The sequence below is a fragment of the Venturia canescens genome, chromosome 9, assembly GCF_019457755.1.
Source record: "Venturia canescens isolate UGA chromosome 9, ASM1945775v1, whole genome shotgun sequence".
Taxonomy (NCBI): Eukaryota; Metazoa; Arthropoda; class Insecta; order Hymenoptera; family Ichneumonidae; genus Venturia; species Venturia canescens.
In genome coordinates, this window is record NC_057429.1 from 16,856,739 (window position 1) to 16,870,781 (window position 14,043).

Here is a 14,043-nt window from a genome sequence, read left to right on the forward strand (position 1 = left end):
TCATCTCCGATACCGAAGATAGCTGTGTATCTATAAAAACTCGGCCGCGATAGCGGAGAGCGTTTCAGTTCGAGTTGCCCCGCAAAAGTCTCTCCGCGCGCGATTTTCTCCGGTCCGTGGATTCCTCGCTCGCGTTCCTCCTCCCGCTGTGGCGCCGCACGTTTCCGCCTGTAGAATCATCGAGTGCAAAAACGGGACGGAAATATTGTCGAGTGTGAGGGGGCTCCTCCGAGCTGCGAGAAACTCGCCGCTTTGGTGTGCCTTTGTGTGCGAACAAGTGTTTGCTCCCCGAGTTTACGACTGCGCATATGTAATTGAGTGGCGCGTTCTCTAGGCGAAGAACAGAGGGCGGAGAGAGCGCAAGAATTGATCGAGATAAGAGTCGCTGGTCCAGTGAGCGAGTTCCCGCGCGATCGTACGATCGTCGAGAGCGAGGCCGGAATCGCTTGATATTCGCGCTCCCGGAGCCCCCGCGCCGAGCTCCCTCCTCGTTTGACCGTTCAGTTTACCGAATTAGTTTTCGTCGATGCGCTGAATACTCGGACAAACGCTTTCTCATTAACGGGGAGGCGATCGTCGCCCCGCGCGCCGAGCACCGCGTCGACTCCATTTTGTCACCGATCACCTCCGCACCCGGAGCATTGAAATTTCATATTTTATGCATGCGCGGCGAAACCCCGTCTCGTACGATCTCTTGCGCAACTACCAACGCGCTATTTTCATCCGCATCGAGCTGCCGGTTGATAAGCGCGCAGTCGCGACTCGCTGCTCGTGAGGATCTCTGCCGACTCTCGCGCGTCGAACTTTGGATCAGTTTTTTTACAAAGTCTGGGAAAACGAAGATTCAACGATCAGTCGACGACGATCGAGCACCGGGACGGCCGTCGGACGAGCAAAAATTCAATAGTTTAACCAACAAAATTTCGCAAGTGCATTGGGAACGGCGAAAAGGCGCGTTTTCGTCGAGGAAGTCTAGGAAGAAATACGAGATCAAGGATTTTGCAGTTTTTCCTTCATTTTTGTGGGACCGAAGCGAAGAAAATTGGAACACGGGAACGGAAAAGGGGGAAAAAGACTCTGGTGGAATTCTCGACATTGCAATAATAACGAGAGACTTTGACGTGTAGAATAAACTTCGTATCGCGTAAACCCTGCGAGATAAGATTTTCTCCCTGTTTCGCAGCGGACGATAAGGCGCTCGAAAGCAGAAGAGGGACGCGCCGGCGGCGGGGGCCGAGAACGTTAAAATAAAAGAAAATTTTTTATCTCCGAGCGAGTGCTAATCCGTGACGACATTCATGGCGATTTATATCGCAACGATTTCGAGATAAGCAGGGGAACTCATTAGCTCGACATAATCGTCGCTCTCGCGAGCTCAAATGCGTCAATTATACTCGAATTAAAAGGCAGATAAGACGTTTTTTCGAATCGTGACGTCAACGGGGAGCGAAAAAATCGAGGCGAGCAGCGAAATCGTTGCTCGTTTCCCGGCTACTATTCTACTTATTCGCCAGAGCTGTTTTTCGCCAGTTTTTTGTTGACGCTTCCCCTGGGTGCTACCACCTCCCGAAGCTCGATCAGTCCTCCCCCCCCCCCCCTTGCCTCTGTGTATTTTCGCTCGCAACGCGAAGACGTGAATTAAAAAGTGGCACACGAGTCAGGCAGGCCCGCACACACGGAAAAACAGGCTCAAGGCGCGCTCGCGCCCCCCTCTCCCTCGCTTCCTTCCAAAAGAATCAATTTTTGCTTGCGTGGGTGAATTGAAACTTTTACGGTTCCCATCGATCCAGCGATCGGACTCAAAGTTTTTTCGTCGCTCAAACACGTTGCAGCCACAGACCGAAAAGGATTATTATCGACGAGGGACCACGTGGAAAGCGGGTCAGCTCGACTCTCCTCTCTGGTCAAGGACACTCTAAATCTCCGGCAACGGCAGTCCCTCCTCATCGCTCCGCGAGAAAGTCATCTTCGAATAACGCGAATTCACACGAGAGGGACGCACTAAAAGCTCCTTTTGGACGGTGACACTAGGCGTGCGACTAGGCCTGGTGACCCCCTGCTACCGCGAACGAGAGTTGAAAATCTAAAAGATTCGTGAATTCGCCGTTATTATTGAGTGACAATCGCCTCGAGAGTGAGCAAAACGTTTCGACGTCGTTGGTGCGCCGAGTTGAAACGTCCCGGAGCTTTGGATCCGCTGAAAAAATGACCGAAACGATGGCCATTCATTTCCTTCAATATTCTCGTGAACGAGAGAATTTTCAGTGACTTTTCATCGAGCTGCGATCGAAGCGATTACGCTCGTCGTTTGAGGAAAAAGATTTTTATTGTTCACTAATAAATTTTCCAGGAGCGTTGATCACCCGTTGGAATTTGGTCGGTAAACTAAATCGACAAATTTGTCCCCTCGCGAAATTACCTAATTCACCAACGTGTTTTAATCGGCCGAATAAAAATAGTGAAAATGCAAGGAACTTGCGAAAGATTGATACCGAAAATCGTGTGCACGAAGGCGAATTTTACCGACGGTTGCGTCGTCTTGCATCACGAGGATGAAAACTTGTGCGAAAAACGACTGCTCACCCGACAACGCAGAATCGGCAGACCGAGAGTCAGACGAAACTCTCGACGCTTGTCTATCACCCAGGAACGACAATCTTCCTCCTCCAGAAGTCCATCGCCCTCGCCGAACGCACATCAGACACGTCTGACCTCCGAGACACGAGCCTCGCAAACGAGATTCAATTGCGATTTCATAAACGACAAGTTCGAAGGTCACCTACTCGCTGACAATATCAATTCTCCTATTAATAATACGACCTCGGGTTATAGCCAATATTTACAACTCCTCGAAGTGCCACAATCGAGTTTCACCTCATCATCCACTACGTCACTCATCGAATGGGGCGAACCCAGCGGCGACGATCTCAGCTCCGAATGGGAATCCGATCATTCCGATTGCCGAATCATTCCTACCGATAATGTAGATAACGTTACAAAGGTAGTCAGGAGGAGCCTCATTTTAACCCTCAAATTCGTCGTGGAAACATCCAAAGATTTTTATTTTCCTATTTTTTTTTGAGAAAATTATTTAAAATTGATGAGTCAAGTCGAAAAGTTCAATAAACTCGGTGTCCGTAGGGCCCTCGAGACTGCATTATTTATTGTTTTTTTTGTTTGAATTTTTGCATCAAATGAAAATTTTGCTCCGATTTTGTCTTCAAATTTCATTATTTTAACGGATTGAAGTGTTTTTCACCGAAATTCGAGTATTTATGCGATTCTAATGTAGCTCGTGATTTCTTATTGTTTGCAGAGTTCAGGATGGCGAAAACTCAGGAACATTGTTCAATGGACCCCGTTTTTCCAGACGTACAAAAAACAGCGATATCCATGGGTGAGTTTCCATTCGGCACTTGAAAAAACTCTTTTATCGTTGAAACTTTCTTTACTTGGAAAATGAGATTCCATCTGATTTTTACTGCAAAACTGCAAAACAATATGAGAGTAAATTGTCTGAAAATAAATTTCCAGGATATTTGGAGACTTTTGTAAAGTTTGACAAAAAATCACGTTGGATTTTGAATGTTAAATATTATTTCTATCGCTGTGTTGTATAAATTTGAAAAAATGTTAACGAAATGGTTGATTGTCCAAACAGGTTCAGTTGGCGGGCCACCAGGGAAATTTCCGTGCCGGACCGACGCCAGGCACGATATTAAAAAAATTGTGTCCACAAGAAGAGGCTTGTTTCAAATTATTGATGCGCGACGTTCTCAGACCTTACGTGCCCGAATTCAAAGGCGTTCTCGACGTCCGAGAGCTCGAGGACGAGCGACACAATCATCGGAACACTGAAAACACGGAGATCAAAGAGGTCGGGGACGATGGAAACAAGGGCGTGATCGTCGCTTCGTATCTTCAACTTCAGGATCTTCTTGGGGATTTTGAACAACCTTGTGTCATGGACTGCAAAGTCGGTGTACGAACTTACCTCGAATCTGAACTCGCCAAAGCCAAAGAACGACCTAAAGTGAGTGGGCTATAAAGCGAGATTGCGTAGCTTATTTATTAGTGGATGGACGGGGGAAGAAAATCTCGAAGAGATAAAAATACATTTTTCGTGTGTCCTTCAACGTTCTCAAGTCGATAACTAAACATCGTGGACTTTCATTTTTGTTCTAGTTGCGGAAGGACATGTACGAAAAAATGATTCAAGTCGACCCTGCGGCGCCGAACGCAGAAGAACGCAGAGTTCAAGGGGTCACGAAACCTCGGTACATGGTATGGCGTGAGACGATATCGAGCACGGCCACGCTCGGATTTCGGGTCGAAGGTATCAAGCTTGGCCACGGCGGATCGTCCAAAGACTTCAAAACTACGAGGACGCGAGAGCAGGTGAGCGAGGATTTTGAAAAATTATGTTAGTTCCAAGAGATGAAAAAGGGACGAATATTATTCATTTTTTGTAAAGCATCGGGAAACAAGTGAATTATTGAGCAGCGTGATGGATTTGTGTGTTTCCTTGTTCAGGTCACGGAAGCCCTGAAGCGTTTCGTCGAGAATTACTCACACGCGGTACCAAAGTATCTTCAGCGTTTGAAGGCGATACGCGCGACCCTCAAGGCCTCGCCGTTTTTCGCTTCCCACGAGGTCGTCGGCTCGAGTCTTTTATTCGTTCACGACACGAAAAACGCGGGTGTGTGGATGATCGATTTCGCGAAAACACTTCCCTTACCATCGCACTTGCCGAGTATACAGCACGACGCCGAATGGCAAGTTGGTAACCACGAAGATGGATATCTCATTGGCGTTAATAATTTAATCGACATATTTCAAGACATCAGAAATTCTGAGACGTAATTTTTTTCGACTGCGCGCTTCTGCGCCTCTGCGTGTATGCGTGTTTGTAAATACGTGTGTCTGGCTGTGTGTGTGTGGATCTGTGTACATGCGTTAGTATAAAATTGCCTGGGTGAAGAAAGAAAAACGAAATCGTCGAGACGCGTTGTTTCGCTCGACGAGTCAATGAGACTACGTAAACTCGTTAGTTCGATAAATCCGTTAACCTTGCGTGTTTTAACGCCTTGTTTACCTGAGGCACGAAAAACTTCGAAGGCGCGCGCGAGAAGAACGCCAGAAAGAAAAAAAAACAGCAAAAAAACGAGCCTCGCCTGCAGGCTCTTGTAATGTAATTTCCTGTTGTTATTCCACTCTTCGCGTGGAAATTGAAGCTACACGATTCGCCGCACACAAGGCAAAGCGTTCGTAAAATCATTAGTTCGATAAATTTTCGGTTCCATTAAAAATCAGTGCCGCAACGCCATAATTTTGATACTACCGATGACATTTGTTAGATTTATCGAAAATATCCCATTCAATCACTTGCGTTCAGTGGTTTCAACCACTTTACGATTGAAATCAATTGAAAAAATTCTATATCGATAGAGAAAAGTTCTACATTTTTGATAAAAGAACATTTTTAAGGCAATCCGCCGATGAGTCTAGCGACGAAATTACTGTCGAACATAATAATCCGTATATGCAGACATAATTCAATTTGAGAAAAAAGATAATCCAGAGGGGCAAAGACCGCTTTAAATTTTTTACTGAAAAAATATATTTCGAAAATTGAGGTATTGTCGATTTTGGAAGACCATTGGATGTCGAGAAATATTTATATGTGTAAATATAAATATCAGACATTCAATATGTACTCGATGGCGATCTTGAGGAAGTTCCTACATCAATAAGGAAAATCGGACTTACAGTGAAAAGAAAAAAATAAATATCACAGACCAAAGACGCGGCAGCGAACGAACTGCCTAGTAAGAAGAGAATATTAAAAAGACGTAACTTATAGCCGCTTGGGAGAATTCAATCGAGCGCGATTTAGACTTGAAACGTAGAGTTTTAGTACAACAATTAATTTAACAAATTTTACCTATAAGTAAGACTTTATTTATACCGTTGAAAGTAACATAGCGGTTTCGTCGATCTGAGTGTATTTTTTGTGTGTGTGGTCAAGACGAAATCGTATTTTTGTATTCAAATCGTACCACGCGTTGTTTGTTTTTGTAATTACTGTTTTTTTTTTTTTTTTTTTTTTTTTTTATTATTCAATGAATAAGTCGCAATTCATCGCAATCGTCGTTTGTGTTATTACGTTCCTGGCAGCACAACAGCCTCACTCCAAATTCCTGCGACGTATTCACGTATTAAATATTCTTTTATTCTTTAAAAGCCTATAAACGTCGTTATTTGGCTGTACACTCGCGGTCTCGCATTCGCACTCGCGAACGAAAATTAATCTCACGTAACGTGAATTAACATTGCGGAATAAAATAAAAACAATTGTCCTAGTTTTTATCATTGATTCTCGTATTGACTGTTCCGCGATGCTTGAGTCTGTAGAGTCGTATTTTGCTGCTGCTGCTGCTGCTGCTGTTGCTGCTGCACTACACTCGCCTGCGTCGAGGCTATCGTCGTCGGCGCAATCACTCTTGCGTAAACTGCCGCTCCTGTTGTCTTCAAACCCGCTGGTGTTGGTATCACTTTCAAGCCATGCAACGTCTTTATGTTCAACAATTGACTCGGCAATATTATAGGCTGCTGATTACTCTGCTGCTGCGACGATTGCTGCTTCCCGAGAACAACCCCGGTCTGACTCAATCCCACACCCACACCTTTGTTACCACTCGCTAAAACAATTGGCTTACCGGCCAATTGGGCCGTCACCATTCTCACTGTCTGTGCACCCGGAGTTTGTTGCTGATGCGATGTCACGATCAATTTCGGCTGACCCGATTGCGTTGAAGCCTGCGATACAACCTTGAAACAAACGAAATCCCATTTTGGTGAGAAATTTATTCATTTTTTCGAAACTTGAGTAAATTAATGGATATTTATTTACCTGATATTGCGTTTGTATAACTTGTTTGCCCTGCCGATTGAGTTGATTGGCGTGAGATGTTGTAGTCGCGAGTTTCAAGCCCTTCTGAGCCAAAAGACTCTCGACCGAGATTAGTTGACCACCACTCGCACTGGTCAAGACCTTCGCGAGAATCTTTTGCTGCTGCTGTTGTTGCTGATGCGGAGATTGTTGGATTTGAACTGCGATCGGTTTGCCACCGATTTGGGCTATTATTCTTTGCATTCCTGGAGACTGAAGCTGTTGCTGTTGTTGTTGTTGTTGTTGTTGTTGTTGTTGAGGCTGCGTTTGCTGCGTCGTTACTATCCGTTGCTGAACGTGTTGTTGCTGTTGCGGTTGCTGCTGGACATAAAACATGAATAAAAATGTAACGTCGTCATCTTATATTTTACGAGGAAATTTCGAAAGTGAGGACGAATCGAGAGATTAAAATTGTTCACATTTTTGAACAAACGTACTTTGAGCTGTTGCTGTTGGACCTGTTGAGTCTGACCAGTGGAAGGAGACGATTGTTTGATGAATATCGTTTGCCCTTGCAGTCCATGGCCCGTGAGCAACGATTTGATCTGTCCCGAGCTGACAAGTTTTATTTGCGAAGCTAACAGAGTTTTTCCCGGTAAAACGTGCTGCTGATGTTGCTTGAGATTCGCATTTTGTAATATACTTTTGCCCGGTTGATTAGTGACGACGGTTTGTTGTTGTTGATTCGCTATTTTTGCTGTTGAAAAAATCGTAGTCATGTTCGCTTGCGTAGTACCAACGCTGGTCGCCGTTGTCGCTGCAACTTGTTGGGCCGAGTGGAGAACCGAGTGACCGGACAAACGTATCGTCTGTAAACCTGCGGATGTTGAGACTTGAATCTGATGATGAGGAAAGTGTTGTTGATTCGATTGTAGCAAGCTTTGTGTAGCATTTGTTTTGACAACGGCCACGGGTTTGCCACTGATGTGAGAAGCGGTAATTTTCTTTATTTGTTGTTGCTGTAACTGTTGGGCTTCTCTCAACTGTTGCTGCTGCTGCTGCTGCTGCTGCTGTTGTAACTGTTGATCTCGCAATTGCTGGGCTTCGCGTAATTGTTGCTGTTCCCGCAGTTGCTGTTGTTCTCGAAGCTGTTGCTGCTGTTGTTCTCGCAACTCTTGTTGCTCTCTCAGCTGTTGCTGTTCTCGAAGTTGCTGTTGCTCCCTCAATTGCTGTTGTTCTCGCAACTGTTGCTGTTCTCTCAATTGTTGTGCCTCGCGCAACTGCTGCTGTTCTCGTAAATGTTGCTGTTCTCGTAACTGCTGCTGTTCGCGCAATTGTTGTTGCTCTCGTAACTGTTGTTGTTCTCGCAATTGCTGTTGTTGCTCACGCAACTGATGGTGCGAGGGACCCGAAGACGTTGGCGGAACCGATATTTGTGGTTGGTTCGTTTCCACCGTAACCGCAACAGGCTCGCGCAATTGGTCGATTATCGGTAGAGCCAGCGAAGCGGTCACGGCCATCGGTGAACCCGTTGAAATCGTCGCTGCAGTTGTTCCACATATCGAACCAGGAGTCGCAGTTTGCGATACAACTGTTGATGCCGTTGTTATTGAATTTAGTGATTCCGTTGAGATCGATTGATCGACAACCAATCTTTCTTCTACTGCCGGTTTTCGTGTGTCTTTCCTGTTGTTAAATATTGTCATTAAAGTTATTCAATAGAAATACCAAAAAACTAAAAAGAATGTGGCCTTTTTACATGTATTTTTTTTTATAGATTACTAAACATAAAGCAATATGTTTGCATTTGTCTGAAAACGTGTTTCATTGTGCTATTTTTAAAATCCTATGCAGAGTCACGTCACTCAAATCCAGTGACACAGTGTTTTTATCTTCCCAATGACGAAGACCAAAAATATTTTACATGAAAAATTATTCAAACTCTGCAAGTGAAGTCTGATGTCAACTGACTTGACGTCAATTTCGATTACAACTTGATGCACAAACACGCTATTTTTGACTCTGTTATCTCACCGCATAATGAAGCAATAACTTTGACGTTGGAAGCAAGGTAAAATTTTGAATTGCTAGTTCAATATTAAATAAGATAAAACTGAAGGATCTTATCATTTGCGATAATAGTGAATGAGTTCACAGTCCCTTAATTCTGGACAGATCGACGGACGATTCGTCGAATGACGATTGTTGAGAATTTTACCTGTTTATGATCTGCTGGTTCGAAACCATTGACTTTCTTTCTTTTTTTGGGGTCGTTTCTCTCGAAGGATTCGGTGATTGATCCTTGTTACCATTAATAGTTTTGGGTGAAGGTTGCACCGATTTATTTCTAGACGAGCCTCCGGAACTCTTTTTGTTTTTCGCGACACCCTGGAGTTGTTGATGATACATTTCTGTACACGAAAAAAATGGACGAATTATTGGAATGTGGAAATTTTGGTTATTTCTGAGCTCGTTCATCATCGAGAGACGCGTAGTTTACTTACCAAACTCTGATTCCGAGCGAGCTCGATGAAGATACAGCCATTCTTTGCGCCGTGGATAGTAACGAACACACGGATCCGCTTCGTAATGAAGCCGGTCGAGTGCACCGGAAACCACCGAATGGAGGTAACCCTCCTTCTCGTGACCTCCGCCCTCGGTTCCTTTTTCACCTGGATTTTTCTCTTGACCAGGTTGTATCAAACCTTGATCCCGTATATACTGCGAATCTTTCAATAATTGACAAATATCAGATCTAGTACCCTCGCCGTTGGGAAGTCGGGCTGTTGCGTCTCTCACGAGAGCGAGAATCGTTACGAAGTTCGGGCGCTCAGCGACCAGCAACGAATGACCACGCGCTTTAGCCAGTCCAGAACCTGCGATGGAAATTTATTCGTTATTTCTTGTCTACCAAATAACCTTTCAAATGCTATTTTACATTATTTGAAAAAAAGAATTTTAGCGCGGCCATTCGATCGTACCAGCGTTATGTTGATAAATTCCTTTCACGGGTCCAACGACAGAAGCGTAACCGTGCATCCGATACGTGAAAGCTTTGTGAGGTGCCGCGTAACGCATTCGTTCCTGTCGTCTGAATTCTTCGCGTTCTTCAGCCGTCGATGGTCGAACTTTCCATTCCGTAGGCCAAAGAGCTCTCGGAGGTTCGGATTCCGTCATAGTTTCAATTAGTTTTCCATCCTGAACAATTGACTCAACAACGGGACTCCCGCTTCTCGCGCTACCGGCTAAGCTGCTGGTCCCACTGCCGTTGCTGTTCCCATTGCCGGATTGCGATTGGACGGAGTAAGATTTAACGGGAACAGGGGCAGTCGTCGCGAACGTCGGAGTGGTCGTTCCTATTTGTGGAGTTACGAGGGAATCCCTTTGGAAACGAAAAGCAACATCGTTTAGCGAAATACTTCTTTCCGAAGATAGAAACAAGCTTCTAAGTACTCGACGTATGTTTACCGGTGAAGAAGAAATCGTGTGCAGAGCAACGATAATCTCGAATCCGAGTCCCGACCAGCACCGATCCAAGCATAAACTCCTCGCCCTTTGTTCTCTAGGTAGGGAACTAACTCGCTATCACCGTCCTGTGATTGTTCGTGCTCTTGAGCGCACGTAAGCTCGCCAGCGAGAAAACTCAAAGCTCGGGGAACGAGGGCCGGCCACGATGACGACAAAGCGTACCAATCGTTCAACGGTGATATTGGATTTCCTTGCCAAAGAGTGACGGCATCCTTCATTTCCGTCATACTCATGCGGTATTCGCCTTTCGAAATGAAAGCGTCTCGCAACAGTGAGAAAAAACAGGCGTGAGTCTCCTGCATTAATTCACCGCCTCCGCTCATCATTATATCGTCGGCATCATCGATCGAAACTTCCTTTTCTCTTATCGCAATAATCGCTTCGTCCTCGCACCTGCAACGAGAAAATCCTGTGAATACTCTGTCCAAAAATTGCAAAATTGGTTAAGATTGTTTCATGAATCAACTACAAATTCAGTAAATTTATGGTCAGATGAAATATTTTTTTTCACTAACTTGACTTCGCTGAGAATGTCCATTCCATCGCCCAATTGGATAGGGATTTGCATCATATCGATATTGTTCAAATCGAGTTCTTTTTTCTCCTCACGATCGTCTTCGTCCTCGGAATCTGCTGGCGGCGCTTCGATCGTTTGATTAAACTCGGATTTGACATCGATGTTGTAATCAATTTCGTCGATTTCTTTTTTTATTTCAGTTATTGGTATCGGTGCGGATATCGGAAGAGTACGATTGGCTTTTGGCGCAATAGGACTTCTGCAGGAATGAGAAAATCATGTTGAGGTACCCGAGTTGGATTGAAACTTGAAAAATCGGCTGATAAATATTTACGTTTTGTTTTTCGGAGATTGATGAATGTCGTAGCCGTCAATGGGTTCAGTTTTTATCGGTGTGAGAGCCGCGAAACGCTGCTCCATTTCCGGTGTCATTAAGAGCTTCGTTTCATCGGTTGTATGAGAATAATCACTGTTATCACTCTCTGGTTTGACCGGACTCGGTGGAATAGTTTTTGGTAGGAGCGGAGGACAAAGCGAGGTAGGCTCGACCTTTATCTTCTTTTTGGCTGGTGTTACGCGCACGTGATTCATAGTGGTTAATTTGTGCTTCTGACCGATCTGAGCCCGTAGCGTTAAATCAGCCAATGCAATTCCTTGCGTATTGAGCTCCGGATGCACCTGTGAATAGAGGATATTTGAAAAAACGTGAGGAAAACATTGAATTTCCATCTCTGTGCAAACTTACGTCACGTCGAGCTCGTCGTTTTTTATGTGCCTGCAGCATCGCCCTATAAGTTTCTTCCGTCTGTTCGGGAATAAGAAATAACGGATTTGGAGTGTACTCCGCGCGTTGTAACGTCGAAAAAACTGGTCTTATCGCTTCGTCCTCTTGGCTCAATGGCATTCCTCGCATTGGCGTTGTTTGTAACGCAATCGCATTACGTTTCTTCTTCTTTTGCTTACCACCGGTCGACTGAAGGTGAGGATAATTCTCTTCGTTCTCGGATGTCGTGTCTGCTGACAGCCGTGCGTTCGCACCAACCTCTAACCTTAGAGCGTTTAATTCTTCCATGTAACGAATGTTCGTTTTTTCCTCCACTGTCGAGTAATGAAACAAAATAATGTTTTAAAGAAAACTATGGCGCAAAACTTTTTACTCGTTCATTATTAATAAATTCTACAATTTTCTTACCCATTGCTGGTTTTGGTTTACGCCAGTGAAGCTTCGACGATGGTCTCTGAGTTGGATTACTAAAGCCCTGTTTGTAAGCATTGAGCAATAAACTCTCTCGGGACTTCAACAATTGTCCAGCAAGCTCGTAGGAACGTTTACGTTCTTCAAACAGTAATCTCCTCTGTTGTGCTTTGCGTAATAAACTTCTCATGCGTCTGATATCCGGACGAAAATGACCGGCTGACAGATGATTTCGGAACGAGTCCAGGGCTGCTACGCCAAACCTGGCAATAATTCGAGTCAATAATGTCAATTAAAATAATTCTCAGGATAACTGTCTTCATACACTGTATTTTCTTACCTTTGGTTTTCTCTTTGGAAAAGCATCCTCAGTGTCTCATTCATTTCCGCTTGAACGTTGCAATCGTCCGGCAATTTGGGCAGAAACTGAAGCAGCGACTCACGCTGCTCTTCGCTCAAACATTCTTCCCAGATTTTTGGATAGTCCAAGAGTTCATGAAATATTTCTGGATGCTCACACAAATCTTGCGGTAATTTCACCCGACGACCAGCAGTCACGCAAGTTTCCCATCTCTGTGATTGAACGCATTCTGAGTGTTCCATTTCATAGATATTTTTAATTCCAAAAGAATCAATTGTGGAAGGCTTACTAACCACTGTGTTTGTGTTTTCGTGATTTACTCTGTGCTGGGAATTATCATTGTCGAGATCATCTTCTTCTCCCGAACTTTGACTTTCGGACCTACTGCTGCCATGATCTTCCGCAGATTCTTCGCCGCTATCAGAATTTGTGGTTGTTCCACTAGTACTACTACTGCTACTATTGCTCCCAGATCCATGCAACGATTCTTCATCCTCTTCTTCTTCCACTGCTGAATCTCCACCAGCTGAACAGTCGTCGATCTATTGAGTCGTTGATATCAGTGGATTATCCAATTTCAACAAGGAAATTCTGATACAATTTTGTTTACTTTGAAGTATATTGTGCCCCAATTTTTATTCCACAATTAACAGTGACTATAAATGAGGGTTCATTGCTTTATTTCGGTCAATGTGATTATCCGTATCTAAAACTGTTCTCATTCGATAAACATTCTAGAATGAACCTTAAAAATTCAATAGTCGCTTGGGTGAATAGAATCAAGGAAAGTTAACGGATTTTGGAACAATGCTCCAACATCAAGTTTAGAACATGACATAAATGTAGCGATCGGCTGATATCTCACTCAATGAGATTTAGTTCTGAACCAACGGTAAGCAATTGAGGATACTGAAAATTTACTTTAGAAACAAAACAAAGGTCACTTGTACGAGGAACCAGGAAGGCTTTGAGAAAAATTGTTGATAAAGTAATCTCTAAAGTTGAACTTTGCATAGACTATTGTTTATATAAAAAAATTGTGATTCGTACGATCACAATCATCAGAGTTCCGATAACGAAAGATATCGCTCACGAAACGCCACTTGTGAAAAGTTGGAGGAACGTAAATACATAAATAACAAAGTGTTAAATGAAAACCAACCTCCATTCTCGGTAAAAATTTTATCTTAACGATTGCTCGTTCTTGTTGGCCGTGTCCGTTGATCGTGTTTGTTACCTCGTTCGTCGTCCCGCACTCCGGATAGGAAAACTCCGGGGATCGCCGTCGCACTATGACCCGGGTGAAAAATAATCGCGTGCAATACCCGATTCACTTGAAATTGTGAGCTTCAGAATTTTTTGCCTTATTGATCGTATTATTAGGTAATCTCGCTATTCGACGATCGACCTGTCACAGCCACAATACTCCTACTCCACTGTGAATTTTTCGTCATGGCGTGTGGTAAATTGCAGCGGACGAACCACGGTGTTTGTGTATGAAACCTTGCGCGCTGCGTGAAGCAAGGAGAGAGACCGTCGCGGCTGCGAAA

At 44.2% G+C, this 14,043-nt stretch overlaps 3 protein-coding genes across 8 annotated transcripts in view; 2 read left to right on the forward strand and 1 right to left on the reverse strand.

Annotated features, from left to right (window-relative positions):
- LOC122416274 (uncharacterized) overlaps nucleotides 1–2,459 on the forward strand; it is a 10,758-nt gene extending 8,299 nt beyond the window's left edge. The window contains exon 2 of the mRNA XM_043429051.1: nucleotides 1,833–2,459. Within this exon, the coding sequence (XP_043284986.1) occupies nucleotides 1,833–1,919 (87 nt within the window). The 3' untranslated portion in view covers nucleotides 1,920–2,459. The remainder of the gene's footprint in view (nucleotides 1–1,832) is intronic.
- Nucleotides 1–6,369, forward strand: part of LOC122416270 (Inositol 1,4,5-triphosphate kinase 2) — a 26,227-nt gene extending 19,858 nt beyond the window's left edge. For all 5 annotated transcript variants that reach the window (XM_043429039.1, XM_043429042.1, XM_043429041.1 and 2 more), the window contains exons 5-8: nucleotides 3,317–3,397; nucleotides 3,662–4,033; nucleotides 4,186–4,398; nucleotides 4,534–6,369. In XM_043429039.1, coding sequence (XP_043284974.1) covers nucleotides 3,317–3,397; nucleotides 3,662–4,033; nucleotides 4,186–4,398; nucleotides 4,534–4,863 — 996 coding nt within the window. In that variant the 3' untranslated portion in view covers nucleotides 4,864–6,369. The remainder of the gene's footprint in view (nucleotides 1–3,316; nucleotides 3,398–3,661; nucleotides 4,034–4,185; nucleotides 4,399–4,533) is intronic.
- Nucleotides 6,088–14,014, reverse strand: LOC122416269 (uncharacterized). Of its 2 annotated transcripts, none has more exons than XM_043429038.1 (14): nucleotides 13,656–14,014; nucleotides 12,787–13,035; nucleotides 12,473–12,705; nucleotides 12,130–12,395; nucleotides 11,683–12,035; nucleotides 11,272–11,615; nucleotides 10,936–11,196; nucleotides 10,361–10,813; nucleotides 9,874–10,274; nucleotides 9,397–9,768; nucleotides 9,111–9,303; nucleotides 7,390–8,578; nucleotides 6,914–7,270; nucleotides 6,088–6,831 (listed from the first exon to the last, which is right to left on the reverse strand). In XM_043429038.1, exons 1-14 carry the CDS (start codon nucleotides 13,659–13,661, stop codon nucleotides 6,370–6,372), a joined length of 5,139 nt encoding a protein of 1,712 aa, XP_043284973.1. In that variant the 5' UTR covers nucleotides 13,662–14,014; the 3' UTR covers nucleotides 6,088–6,369. The 2 variants fall into 2 exon arrangements, with proteins under 2 accessions (XP_043284973.1, XP_043284972.1); XM_043429037.1 differs by having other exon boundaries at nucleotides 6,914–7,273.
- Between the last annotated feature and the right edge of the window lie 29 nt (nucleotides 14,015–14,043).